Source organism: Drosophila subpulchrella, chromosome 3R (genome assembly GCF_014743375.2).
Source record: "Drosophila subpulchrella strain 33 F10 #4 breed RU33 chromosome 3R, RU_Dsub_v1.1 Primary Assembly, whole genome shotgun sequence".
NCBI lineage: Eukaryota > Metazoa > Arthropoda > Insecta > Diptera > Drosophilidae > Drosophila > Drosophila subpulchrella.
The window spans coordinates 17,572,389-17,584,627 of record NC_050609.1 but is presented as its reverse complement, the minus strand read 5'-3'; the positions used below and the strand labels follow the sequence as shown (position 1 = coordinate 17,584,627).

The 12,239-nt window shown below is 46.0% G+C and overlaps 5 protein-coding genes across 9 annotated transcripts; 2 read left to right on the top strand and 3 right to left on the bottom strand.

The window, feature by feature from the left end:
• The first annotated feature begins 121 nt into the window (after window positions 1–121).
• Window positions 122–1,394, top strand: LOC119545640 (ATP synthase subunit gamma, mitochondrial). Of its 2 annotated transcripts, none has more exons than XM_037851352.1 (2): window positions 122–263; window positions 317–1,394. In XM_037851352.1, the coding sequence occupies exon 2, from the start codon at window positions 341–343 to the stop codon at window positions 1,232–1,234; it is 894 nt and encodes a 297-aa protein (XP_037707280.1). In that variant the 5' UTR covers window positions 122–263; window positions 317–340; the 3' UTR covers window positions 1,235–1,394. The 2 variants fall into 2 exon arrangements, with proteins under 2 accessions (XP_037707280.1, XP_037707281.1); XM_037851353.1 differs by having other exon boundaries at window positions 246–263; window positions 331–1,394.
• A 335-nt stretch (window positions 1,395–1,729) lies between these two features.
• On the bottom strand, window positions 1,730–3,927 carry LOC119545636 (integrator complex subunit 11). The gene is made up of 3 exons (XM_037851347.1): window positions 3,571–3,927; window positions 2,521–3,495; window positions 1,730–2,458 (listed from the first exon to the last, which is right to left on the bottom strand). Exons 1-3 carry the CDS (start codon window positions 3,782–3,784, stop codon window positions 1,854–1,856), a joined length of 1,794 nt encoding a protein of 597 aa, XP_037707275.1. The 5' UTR covers window positions 3,785–3,927; the 3' UTR covers window positions 1,730–1,853.
• Window positions 3,928–4,188: 261 nt separating this feature from the next.
• LOC119563100 (GATOR complex protein WDR24) lies at window positions 4,189–7,353 on the top strand. Of its 2 annotated transcripts, none has more exons than XM_037876339.1 (8): window positions 4,189–4,399; window positions 4,459–5,098; window positions 5,161–5,493; window positions 5,551–5,632; window positions 5,693–5,848; window positions 5,907–6,365; window positions 6,425–6,610; window positions 6,673–7,353. In XM_037876339.1, the coding sequence occupies exons 1-8, from the start codon at window positions 4,282–4,284 to the stop codon at window positions 7,027–7,029; spliced, it is 2,331 nt and encodes a 776-aa protein (XP_037732267.1). In that variant the 5' UTR covers window positions 4,189–4,281; the 3' UTR covers window positions 7,030–7,353. The 2 variants fall into 2 exon arrangements, with proteins under 2 accessions (XP_037732267.1, XP_037732266.1); XM_037876338.1 differs by having other exon boundaries at window positions 5,548–5,632.
• Window positions 7,354–7,420: 67 nt separating this feature from the next.
• LOC119563103 (probable glucosamine 6-phosphate N-acetyltransferase) lies at window positions 7,421–10,686 on the bottom strand. 3 transcript variants are annotated; one of them, XM_037876343.1, is made up of 6 exons: window positions 9,969–10,003; window positions 8,601–8,811; window positions 8,414–8,541; window positions 8,267–8,328; window positions 7,993–8,212; window positions 7,421–7,586 (listed from the first exon to the last, which is right to left on the bottom strand). In XM_037876343.1, exons 1-6 carry the CDS (start codon window positions 9,981–9,983, stop codon window positions 7,545–7,547), a joined length of 678 nt encoding a protein of 225 aa, XP_037732271.1. In that variant the 5' UTR covers window positions 9,984–10,003; the 3' UTR covers window positions 7,421–7,544. The 3 variants fall into 3 exon arrangements, with proteins under 3 accessions (XP_037732271.1, XP_037732272.1, XP_037732270.1); XM_037876344.1 differs by lacking the exon at window positions 9,969–10,003 and adding an exon at window positions 10,402–10,686 and having other exon boundaries at window positions 7,517–7,656; XM_037876342.1 differs by having other exon boundaries at window positions 7,517–7,656.
• Window positions 10,687–11,048: 362 nt separating this feature from the next.
• LOC119563102 (complex I intermediate-associated protein 30, mitochondrial) lies at window positions 11,049–12,168 on the bottom strand. The gene is made up of 2 exons (XM_037876341.1): window positions 11,611–12,168; window positions 11,049–11,541 (listed from the first exon to the last, which is right to left on the bottom strand). The coding sequence occupies exons 1-2, from the start codon at window positions 12,082–12,084 to the stop codon at window positions 11,125–11,127; spliced, it is 891 nt and encodes a 296-aa protein (XP_037732269.1). The 5' UTR covers window positions 12,085–12,168; the 3' UTR covers window positions 11,049–11,124.
• Window positions 12,169–12,239: the final 71 nt, after the last annotated feature.

Below are 12,239 nucleotides of genomic sequence, written 5' to 3'. Positions count from 1 at the left end.
ATATACAAATTTAGCACCCTGAAAGAGTAATTATATTCAATTACTTTCTGTTGAAGCCCTATAATTTCATAGTTTAAAGATACAAATGTTTACTTTCTTTTAGTTGCATAAAATGTTTAATTTTTGGTTGTAACCCCCTTTCTACTCCCGAGCCCCTGTCCTTTTGCCAGTCACCACGAATAACGACCACTCTTAACCTCAACCGGGTGGCAACGCCGCTCGGTGTTATAACACTCGTTGTGGCGCAGCCAACTTAACGCAAGGTGAGGAAAATTGCCATTTTGCCGAGTAGTGAAACTAAAGTAATTTTCGGCAGGGAATCTTCGACAGCTTCGACAGGATGATGATGCAACGCACCCAGCTCTTGCTGCCCCTGGCCATGGAGGCCACCATGCTGGCCCAGCAGCAGCGTGGAATGGCCACCCTGAAGATGATTTCCATTCGCCTGAAGTCGGTGAAGAACATTCAGAAAATTACGCAATCGATGAAGATGGTGTCCGCTGCCAAGTACGCTCGTGCGGAGCGAGACTTGAAGGCGGCGCGTCCTTATGGCATTGGCGCCCAGCAGTTCTTCGAGAAGACGGAAATCCAGGCCGACGAGAAGGCCGAGCCCAAGAAGCTGCTCATCGCGGTGACTTCGGATCGTGGTCTCTGCGGAGCCGTCCACACTGGTGTGGCCCGTCTCATTCGCGGAGAGCTGGCCCAGGATGAGGCCAACACCAAGGTCTTCTGCGTGGGCGACAAGTCGCGTGCGATCCTGTCCCGCCTGTACGGCAAGAACATCCTGATGGTGGCCAACGAGGTGGGTCGTCTGCCGCCCACTTTCCTGGACGCCTCGAAGATTGCCAACGAGGTTATGCAGACCGGTTACGATTACACCGAGGGCAAGATCGTGTACAACCGGTTCAAGTCGGTGGTGTCCTACCAGTGCTCCACCCTGCCCATCTTCAGCGGATCCACCGTGGAGAAGTCCGAGAAGCTGGCCGTTTACGACTCGCTCGACAGCGATGTCGTCAAGAGCTACCTGGAGTTCTCTCTGGCCTCGCTCATCTTCTACACCATGAAGGAGGGCGCCTGCTCGGAGCAGTCCTCCCGTATGACTGCCATGGACAACGCGTCCAAGAACGCCGGTGAGATGATTGACAAGCTGACCCTCACCTTCAACCGCACCCGACAGGCTGTCATCACTCGCGAGCTGATTGAAATCATCTCCGGTGCCGCCGCCCTCACATAAGCGAATGCTACTACTGTGAGATGATCGAACGGCTCCAACGATTCATAAAGCTAATTGCATATGGTGCCAGGCACCCGGAGCGACGCCTGGAGCCCTAGTAATGTTACACTTTCAAAAAACCCCAGAATAAATAGCGTGGAACGAACGAAAATAACTCTAACCGCGAACTCTTTAACTTTGTGAAGTGGGAGGAAAGGAATTGCAAAGGTCTGTTTTTGTTTTTACCAACCGAAGTTATTATTTGATATTTAACGAGTTCCCTTTTTTATATTTAAAAGTACTATATGAACATAATTCGAATCTGTTACTAAAAGTTTTCGATTATGTGTGCCTCCCAATATAATTGATAATGAATTTAGTTTAACCCACTTGTAAAAGATAGTGTAAACTTGAATATTAAAATGCAATTATTTTGTATGGATAAATTGGTAATACTCAGAACATTAACTTTCCAACTCTCAGTTATATACATTTTAATTAAGAATCCTGCAGCCCTTTTGGATTATTTACGTATATTTTGACCGACATTCAAAAATTTCAGAAATTGGTATCTACACTTTGTGCTTATCTATGGAATTAAGGCATGGGATTTCATTGGGATGCTTCTTCGTTGCCTAGCCTAGCACATGTTTTGGAGCACATTCAGTATGTAGGCTCCGATGTCCTCGTCCTGGTTGGTCCAGGATATCAATATTGTCTTCTGCTTGGGATCCTTCTCGTCCTCCTCCACCTTCACCTCCACGGACTCGATGGTTATGGAGCCGTTCTCCTGCATTGTCACCGTCCAGCCGGCCAGTTTTTCTTCGAGCAGAGTCTTGAGCCTTTCGCTGGTGCGAATCATTGGCCCAGGATCGTCCATCTTGACTTTGGACGTAAATCGCATCACATGCCGGTTGATTCCGATCTCCTTAAGAGCATCGGTCAGGTTTTGCAACATTATTCGATTGTCCTTCATCACGAGGACGCCGTGAATGAGCCGCCTGCGCTTGGGATCCGGCGGTTGGGCATTATAGGAGCGGGCCTCGGCTTTTAGCAGGGAAACAGAGGCATCGACGGGGATTTTGACGGGCGTGGAGATCACACAGGTCTCGCCATTGGCCGGCATGTAGGTCTCCAGGTTGAATTCGTCCTTGATCTTTGAGCGCAGGAACTTCATCTTTTCGGCTTCGCCGTGGACGAGCATAACGTTCTTTGGCTCACAGTTCTGGATTAGCTGCATGATGCCTGTAAAATAGAGGGGTTATTTATATTTATCACTTATATAAAAGTAGATGAGTTTTAGCTACCTTTGGCATCGGCATGGGCTGAAAAGCTCATGTATTCCACGGCCATTTTGACCTCCACCACCTGGCGGTTCTCGAACTCCACCTTCTTGGCGCCACCCAGGATCTTGTTGCCCACTGTGCCCTGTACACAATAGCCTGGCATAATCACCATGTTGTTCTCGTTGGGCGCCCACTTCTTGAAAATCTGCAGGGAGAGACCCGCGTGCAGCATTCCCGGCGTGGCAAACACCACCATGGCGCCGGGATTGTCGATGTAGGCCTTGTCAAACGGCTTGATGTGCTTAAAGTCGAACATGTTGCGGTGGACAAATGTCTTGCGGATCTTCTGGTTCGTCCAGGTGATGAACATTTTGTAGTAGGTGTTGGCCTTCTCGGTGAGGCCGAGAGCAAAGTAGATGGGGTACTTGAGGTTCATGCGCTCCCAATAGGTCTCCAGCAGGATGCACAGCTCCTGGGCGCGACCCAGGGCAAAGACGGGGATCAAAACCTTGCCGCCCTTGGCTACGCACTCGTGCACCTTCTTGAGGAAGTCCCTTTCGCGACAGCGCTTCGAGTCCCTAATGGTGGTGGCGTAGGTGCTCTCGGAGATCAGCAGATCCGGTCGGCACTTGTCTATCCAGGCTGCACCCAGATGCCTGTCCGGCGTCATGTTATAATCGCCTGTGTAGACAACGCTCTGGGAGCCCACCTTGATCCAGAACATGGCGGCACCCAGGACATGGCCGGCGTAGTACGCCTTAATCTCCAGATCTGTGTCCACCATCATGCTCTGATGGAGCGTGACGGGTATCACCTTCTTCATGCAGTCCTTGATCATCTGGGTGGTGAAGAAGTTGGACTCGCCCTTCCGCTCCACGGCCACCTTACGCATGTCCTCCAGCAGGATGGGTGCTATGGCCTTGGTCGGGTGCGTCATGTAGATGGGGCCCGTGTAGCCCACAATCTCAGACATGTAGGGCAAGGCGCCGCAGTGATCTGGAATGCACGCAATCGATAAAAAAAAAAACGATTAGACCCGGTCAACCCAAGACGAGATAAGGAGACTCTCACCCAGGTGGAAGTGCGAGATGATCACGCAGTCAATGTGGCTGGTGATCGGGCCCTCCGGCACAATGTAGGAGAAGTCGGGGAAGCGGCGCTCGTCGTTATAGCCCATATGCATCCCGCAGTCGAGCATTATGTTCTTGCCGCCCATCGAGAGCAGCAGGCAGCTGCGGCCCACATCCTGGCCGGCGCCCAGTGGCGTTATCTTTATGTCCGGCATTTTGGGATCGGTGTCCGGTTGACCTGGCTCCTTGCGCCTGCTTTAATGCGGCCACTTGTTGCGCTGATAAATTGAAATTGCCGAAAAAGTCGACCGTGATTTTTGTAAACAGCAAGGGCGCAAGTGGCGTTGCCACTCTGCCGGCGAAGGCGATCTGGCAACGCCGTGCCTCCTTTAGCGGTTCTTATTGGGGTGTTCCAAAATAATCTATTCTACTCGAAACATAAAATTTAAAAAGGTTACCGGATAAATCTTATTTTCTGATGAAACTGCGAATTTTATTTATAATTTCTTAACTTCTTATGTTCATATCGTTTATAAAAACTTAAACAAATTTATTTTGAAAATATCCTATAATTGTGCTTTCTAGAACACCCACCGCAATGTTTTGCCGCTCACAAAACGGTCATACTGAGCCCCAGGAAAATAAAAGATAGCGTCTTGTCTTATCAAATCACTGTTTTGTTTTCCGAAGGCCCATTTGCAACAGCTCCAGGATGCCCGATTCCGTGGAGGACACCTCCACCATCTCGCTGCGGATCTGCCTGGAAGGACATGCGAATGCCCTGGCCTTGAACAAGGACAACAACCAGATAGCTTTGGCTGGAAGAAGCTGTAAGATTGGATGCGTTCAAGGTCTTGCCATAAATACATCTCATATGCTTCCCTTTCAGTGCTCAAGGTGTACTCCATAAACAGCAATGGCTTCACGGAATCGTGTAATATGCGCGGCAAGAACCAGAATCTTAGCTACTCTGCCAACGATGTGGCCTGGTCCACCTTGGATAGCAATCTTCTGGCCACGGCGGCCACAAACGGAGTGGTTTCCGTGTGGGATCTCTCCAAGTTCGGCAGGCAGAAGCAGCTTTTGGTCTATAACGAACATGAGCGCACCGCACACACCGTGACCTTCCACAGTAGCGAACCCAACATTCTGATCTCCGGCTCACAAGATGGCACCATTAAGTGTTTTGATATCCGATCCGATAAGTCGGTTAATACCTACTTCTGCAACTCGGAATCGGTGAGGGATGTGAAGTTCAGTCCGCACACGCAGAACATCTTCTCCGCCGTCTCCGAAAATGGAACCGTCCAGCTGTGGGATATGAGGAAATGGGACAAGTGCATGGTACAGTTTACGGCGCACTATGGACCCGTCTACACCTGCGACTGGCATCCCACGCGGAACTGGCTGGCCACCGGCAGTCGGGACAAGCAGATCAAGGTGTGGAACATGGACGGCAGGCCTGGACTGGAGCACACCATCCACACGATCGCCGTGGTGGGGAGGGTCAAGTGGAGGCCTGAAAGAACGTGGGTTTTTTGCAAGCTATTTAATCACTTATCCGGTATTAATAGTTGTTAATCTCCTGTAGCTATCACATCGCTAGTTGCGCCCTGGTGGTGGACTACAGCGTCCATGTATGGGACATCCGGCGGCCATACATCCCCTTTGCCTCCTTCAACGAGCACACGAATGTGACCACGGGAATTGCGTGGCAGGGTAGTGATTCCCATTGCCTGCTGTCCATCAGTAAGGATTCCACCATCTACAAGCATGCTTTTAAAGATGCCACAAGGCCAGCGTTGAAGGCGAATGCCCAGGGAGCCAGCTGGGGCAGATATGGTGACATTTCCTTTGCCAACAAGATCAAGGAGTACGCTCCAAAGACCAGTGGCGCCTCCAACACCAAGTCCACCAGCTTCATGTATGTTTAGTTGATAATTACCCCCTTGCTAGTTTTAAATCATGGTCATTTTAGAAGTCGCCGGAAAACGAATGTGGCAGGCAGCATTCAGTTCCATTTGGATCATTCCAAGATGTACAAATTCATGGTTAACGAAACGGTTGGTTATATATCACATCAGAAAGCCGGGACATATCCTAACATCTGAATATTCTTTTAGTTTTCTGGCTCTCCCTTAAATGAAACTGTTTCCCGACCTACACAAGAACACGAGAGCTTCATTGGCTGTGCCAGGGAACTGATTATCAGTGGCAAGAAGCTGGCGGAGCTTTGCGAGCACAATGCGGAGGTCTCCAAGAAATATGGCAAACATAATGTGAGAACTGACGATTATTACTATAACTCCCCTAAACATACTAATGCATATTTTCCAGGCCACCACATTGTGGAACTTTATCAAACTGTTCTATGGCAGCAATCATTTTGAGCCACCCTTCGAGCACAGGTCATCCTTCTCGAATCAAAAGAATCCGATGAACTCCCGACGTGCCACCCAAGTCGCCAGTGATTGGCCACAGCAGCGGAGTGATCTCGGCCAGGATCTCAATGGAAATACACCGGAAACTGCGCACGAGATTGATGTTGCCAATGTTGATGATGATCCCCTTGGTGGCAGCGGTGTGGAGCATCCGCCCACCAGTTCAGTGATTCTGTCCGAGACGCAAATCATCAGCGAGATTACCTTTGACAACTTTGAGCTGTTGCGGAATGGGTTTATTTACGTGGGTCCCACTGAATGCGCAAAAGCCCTGGCCTTTCCTGCCCTTCATCACGATGTGCAGGCAGCTCGCCCACAACTGGATCTCAAGGCCTCCGATCACGAGAAGTCGCCTGTAAGTTGGGATTACTAAACTAGTTTATGGTTTAGCTCATATATTGATTGATCCCTTAGCCACCACATGTTCCCACTGTCTTGAAAGTCAGTCATGTTCCGCCCATTCCCATGTGGGAGCCACACAAATTCGTTTCCGATGCCCTCATGCTAATGAACGATGTGGGTGATGTGCAAACAGCTCTGACAGTCCTTATAGCGCTAGGGGAAGCTCGGAAACTATTGCCCATTGAGGATGCACTGGTGGTGAGTAAATATACTTAGATCGGGGTAAAAACTGCTTTAAACATTTGGTCTTCCCCTTTTAGGAGCACTGGTTCTACACCTATGTGGACCAACTGCATCGCTATGAGCTGTGGAACGAGGCCTGCGAGGTGATCAACCGCTCCTGGCTGAGATCGGTGCAGCAGCTCAACCAGCACTCGACATCCATGCACACGAATTGCGGGGAGTGTGGACGCCCCATGGGCGGCAAGGTGGGATGGTATTGCGACAAGTGCAAGTCCATGCAGTCGGCCAAGTGTTGTGTCTGCGGCCTGATCGTCCGCGGCGTGTACGCCTGGTGCCAAGGATGCTCGCACGGCGGTCATATCGAGCACCTGCAGAAGTACTTCGCCAAGCACTCCAAGTGTCCCAAATGCGGTCACCTCTGCGCGTACTCATGAGACGCGGAGGAGGCTGGGTTCACCCAGCTTCTGCCTCCGATTTGAGTCCCTTGTAAATAGAGAAGTCTCCGGCCCTATAAGTACCTTGCAAAAAAAAGAAACTCGAAACAACTAGAAACTCCTTCTATACAGAATCAGAGTCCTGGTATTTCGAGGTGCACACTAGCATTTTAGGATTACAATTTGTGGAATTAAATCCTTTATATACCTATATTTAAGAAATAGTTGAAGGTTAAGTCCTATCAAGTTAACATCTCTATTTTTTAACAACACTAATGTCTCCAACACATGTTTGTTACTTAAATAATTTCAAATAGAATGCCAAATAAAAATGTTGTCTGTTGAAAATGAAATTTTTAAAAATTTTGTATGTTAAAAAGACAATGAATAGTTAAATTTGTAAACTTTCCATTTAATTTATTGCTATATTCTTCAGTGTTTTTTGTCAGATTCGTGTTGAGCTTGTAGATAAGTGTTATGAAAAGTGTATTTATGCGTGTTTTTCAAACTTAGGGCTACTTGATGAAGGTGCTTTTAAAGGGTAATATAACAACTACCTTTTAAGTTGAGAGTTGAGCCGCACATTCAGTAGCAGAAAGGAGAGAAAAAGTTATAAAATTGAGAGTTCTGTAGGGATTAAAAACAGAGAGCAACATATGTTGCGGTTGTCTTTAACTAAATAACTAATTGTGTGTCCTCGCGGGTGGGTGGAAAGCACATCAGGCCCACAAGGACACCACCGCCTGCCAGCGCTGTCCAAAAAATCCATCATGCCCTCAGCGCAATGGAATTTTGGCAATGCTTTTGCATTATATACTTTTCTGTTATAATCCAATTTTCTGTTCTTGTTTTGCATTGCGCTTTGCGCATTTATAACTTTGAGATGGGTTGCGTACCCACTCAAAGCTTGGACTTTGGAGCAGCGTTGGCGGCTAATTGTCAAGAGGCAAAATCGAGGCTCACAGTTTGGCAGGAGTCGCCCACTGTTCCACTGGAGCCGGCTGAGGTGGAATTCCGCTTCAGCGCTGGCCCCTCATCATAGCGAATTGTCATGGAGTTGGAGTTTCCGGGAATGGCCACATAGCCCAGCGATTCGTAGAACTTGATCAGCTTGTCCTTGCAGTCCAGCGACATTTTGTAGCAGCCCAGTTCCTCGGCCAGCAGCGATACGGTGACCACGATTCTGGAGGATATAGCTTAGGATTAGTGTTTCCTGGAAATATGGTGTGCTGCTTACAGTTTGCCCAGTTGCTTGCCGCGATAGGTGTCATTTACCACCACATCTTCCAGGCGACCACGCTGAAAGGATAAAATAAATGCATAGGTAAGTCATATGCTCTCAATATATCAATGAATGCTTCTAAAACTCTAACTATTTTCTTACCACGGCACAATTGTGGATGAACTTTCGCTCGATCACCAGAGATGCAGCTCCAATAATCTCGTTTTTGCGAGTGTCCTCGATGACGGTGACAAAGTAATCTCCACTGGCTTTCATCTGCGAAAAACGGGCTAAAACAAGAATACGATTAGGGCTGGATCCTTTGAACATTTTAATATTTAGGACTTACTCAAAAACTGCGTGCGATTCACATTGCCCACGTGGGTGAGTTGGGATAGCAGCTGCAGGAAGCCACGATCGTAGTCCGTGTCCTTGAGAGGACGCACTTTCATCCAGGGCTCTCCGGGATTAGCCGCTGATATGAAGGGATTGAACTTGGCGGGACTGCGATGAAAGTCCAGCTTTAACAGCAGATTGGGATCATACAGATACGTCTCCTCCTGCAAGAGATTATGGAATTTTGGATAAGGGTACGGTAAAATTTTTGAAAACTATATTGAGCACTGTAATAGTTAAAGGTTAAGATCATCAAAAGGGTAAATCCATTTTTTCTTGTTATTAAATTAAAAAATTATAATTTTATTTTAACTATTTGGTAAATTGATTTATAGTTAGGGTATTTAAAGATGCTACAATATTTAAAAATATATATGATATGATATTTGTAAATATCAGGAGACAGTTAGTTAATTAACCTTATTAGGTAACATATTTAAAATATAATATAGAGATAAGCAAGTATATAGTTTCGCCTAGAAATATTCCTGCGATTTAAAAGTGGTACCTTTCTCGGGCTGCAGGATTTTAGATTATGTTGCCTGAGATATGTACGCACAGTTTGCTCCGTCGCATTTAGTTTAAGCTCCTTTTTAAGCTCAGTAGCAGATTTGAAAGGATCCTTCTTGCTCTGACGAATCAATCGATTGACTTGAAGTGGGGTCATAGATCGATTTCGTCCTCGTGTTTCAGGTTTTTCTTTATAGTTCAGAGCGTTCTTAATCATTTTATTTGAACATCCGACCAAGCGACTAACTTCTCTGTAAGATTTTCCATCCTTTATCAACTTTTGGATGATATCACGCTTTTCCTCAGTGCAATGTTTTCCACGTCCCATTTTAATGTTATTTTCAAACTTTTTATGATCAAAATATTGAAATCATAGTCAAATCTCATAGACACGTGCTTCGTATTAAGTCTACTCCGCAAAAAATGGGGTGTTTGCTAATAAATGTAGAAGTGGTGCTATTTTTTTTTGGTATTTTTGGGTTCCTTTTTAATAATTCAGGATTTAAAAACATGGGAACACATTTTTTGGTTAAAAGAAATACTAAGGAGTACAATAAATTTTCTGTTTTTTTTTTTTATTTTTGTTTGCCACTGTATAATTACATAGGTATATATATTGAATAATAGGCATTATAAGATGTGATAGATTAGAGATGTTTTCTACAGGCATAGTTTTAGTGATTGCGACTTCAAAGATACTAAAGTGTCTACGGGTATTACATTTTAAACTATTATATGGAATCACTGTGTAAATATAGTTTTTCTGTAAAATTTTATAGATTAGAGTTGCTTTCTATAGGCTATCTACTACCGTAAGTTGCACCATTTTCGCAGTGGACTTCACACGTCAGCAAGTGACGCCGGTGGAGGCAAAACTGAAGGTGAAACTCAGTCAACAGGTAAAAAGGTGGAGTCGCGATAACAGGAATGGTATCAAGAACGGGTTTCTTGCACCCAAACCGAGCACTTTCGATTCGTTGGGGCCAACTGGTTTTGTCTCATTTAATATCATTTATTTTCTATTTTTGGCGCATAAATTAAGTACTAGGATGGTAGACCGGTAAAGTGCGTAAGACCGACGACTAGTATTGATTTAGTTTGTTGTGGTTACAGTCAAGATTAAAATAAATAACTTGTGTTCTCAAGGTCGGTGACTGAACTGCCACATGGTCACGTTTTTTCTACGGTTTTTCTATATTTTAGCGGCGATGTTTTTTTGTTTTCCCTATTTAGAAACCACTTACCATGATTTTATCAAATGTCTGATAATGAAAGCGGAGCACCAGAAAGCACTCTATCTGAATCTCCCGCAACAAATCTAAAAAACTGGAGCGGAAGTTTTTCCGGCCACTTTTATCGGTCGAAGTTTCGGAGCGGACTGAGCGAAAAACACAAGCCGCACAATTCACAGAAAGCCAAGCGCTAATTAGCAATCGAGGAGAGGCTCAAAAACCTCTAGAAAAGGTATAAAAACTGCAATTTCAGTGCTAAAATGACCCTGAAGATTCGACGATGTGAATGTAAACATTTAAACAGCTGATTGCTAAGAGAAATTCACTGCAAGGAAAGATAGGAAGAGAGCAAGACAACAGCTGACGTACAGTAGTCACTGACTATTGGAACTTCCAATTAAAGGTTCCAAATAAGTTGATAGGCACAATATATATCATAACAATTAACACTAAAGATATAATACATTACATTATATTAAGGTATTTTGAGAACATAACTTACATGTAAGTTTTTATTTCAGCCCACTTATAAAAATACAAGTAGCTACTTTAAATGAACTTTAGATGGAAACATACAAAATAATAAATTAGTGAAGCTTGAATTCTAAACATTTCACTATAAAATAAGGTCTTATCATAATTCTTTGAATAACAATACGTTCCATCTAACCAATCTTTACTGTTTTTCGTATGATTTCTACAATTAAATAACACTGCCTTAACGTAAGCGTTACGTTACGTGGCCACAATGTACTTGGGAGTCTGGTACATCTCGTAAGCGAATTCCTCGCGATGACTGGGATCGTACTCCAGACCCACATAGTCGATTTCCAGGCCAAATGGACCGTCCATTCCCTTCTTGGCAGCCACGGAGAATCCAAAGTGGGTGACCCTGTTCAGCGGTATGGCTCCCTGACGATCCTGGACACGTCCCTTCGAGGAGAGAAAGAACTTGGAGAAGGGAATCTTGGCTATCTGCCAGTGGGGACCGCCGCGGGTGTACAAGACATAGTGATAGATGTCGTTCCACATCAGATCAAAGTAGCCCTCGGTGTGCAGATTGATCAGGTAGCTGCGTCCATCGCCTCGCACCTTCATGATCAGCATGTTATACTGCGTCCAGTCGTAGGTGGACTCGCGCTTGAAGGATTTCTGGGGAAAAATAACGTATAACATATTTATAATCGGGTATAACCAGAGAAGGATCCATCGAAAACATACCCTCACTCTCTTGGTGCGTATATTAGCATAGCCCGTCCGCTTGATGATCCCATCCTTGGTGTGATCCGAGTTTACTTCGCCGTGGAAGAGTCCTGCTCCGGCTGCACTTAGCTCCAAGGTGGCACTACTCTTGCCCTCGCCGTGATCCGCATCCGTGGTCACCGTCCACTTGTCCAGCACATCGGGCGCCTTGAAATCGAACACCACATCCGTTTCGCCCGGCCGGAAGACGAGTATGGGGTCACTCTCCAGCTGCTCTTTGACCTCCTGGCGCCACAGCTTCATCTCCTCCTTGAGATCCCTCAGTCCGTCCATGATGAGCTGCTTTTTCGAGGGCTCCGGCAGTTTGGTTTTGTAGCCGGACTTCTTTTCCCGCTCCCAGAAGGTCCGGTGCACTGCGGTGGTGTGGATTTGCTGCTGGATAGCCGGCAGGCAGCAGCCCAGCCGATGGCCTTGTCGCAGGAGGCTGTTCATCGCGGCATTTGCTTAATTTTAATAAAATTTATTTAAACCAAGTTCATTGGCAGCAAAACAACGTAACAACAATCAGCTGTTTTGCAGTTGCCATTCACAGAGAAGGGCTATCATAGCTGTGGTACAGTAAGTACTCGAAAAATGCTACTACCGCT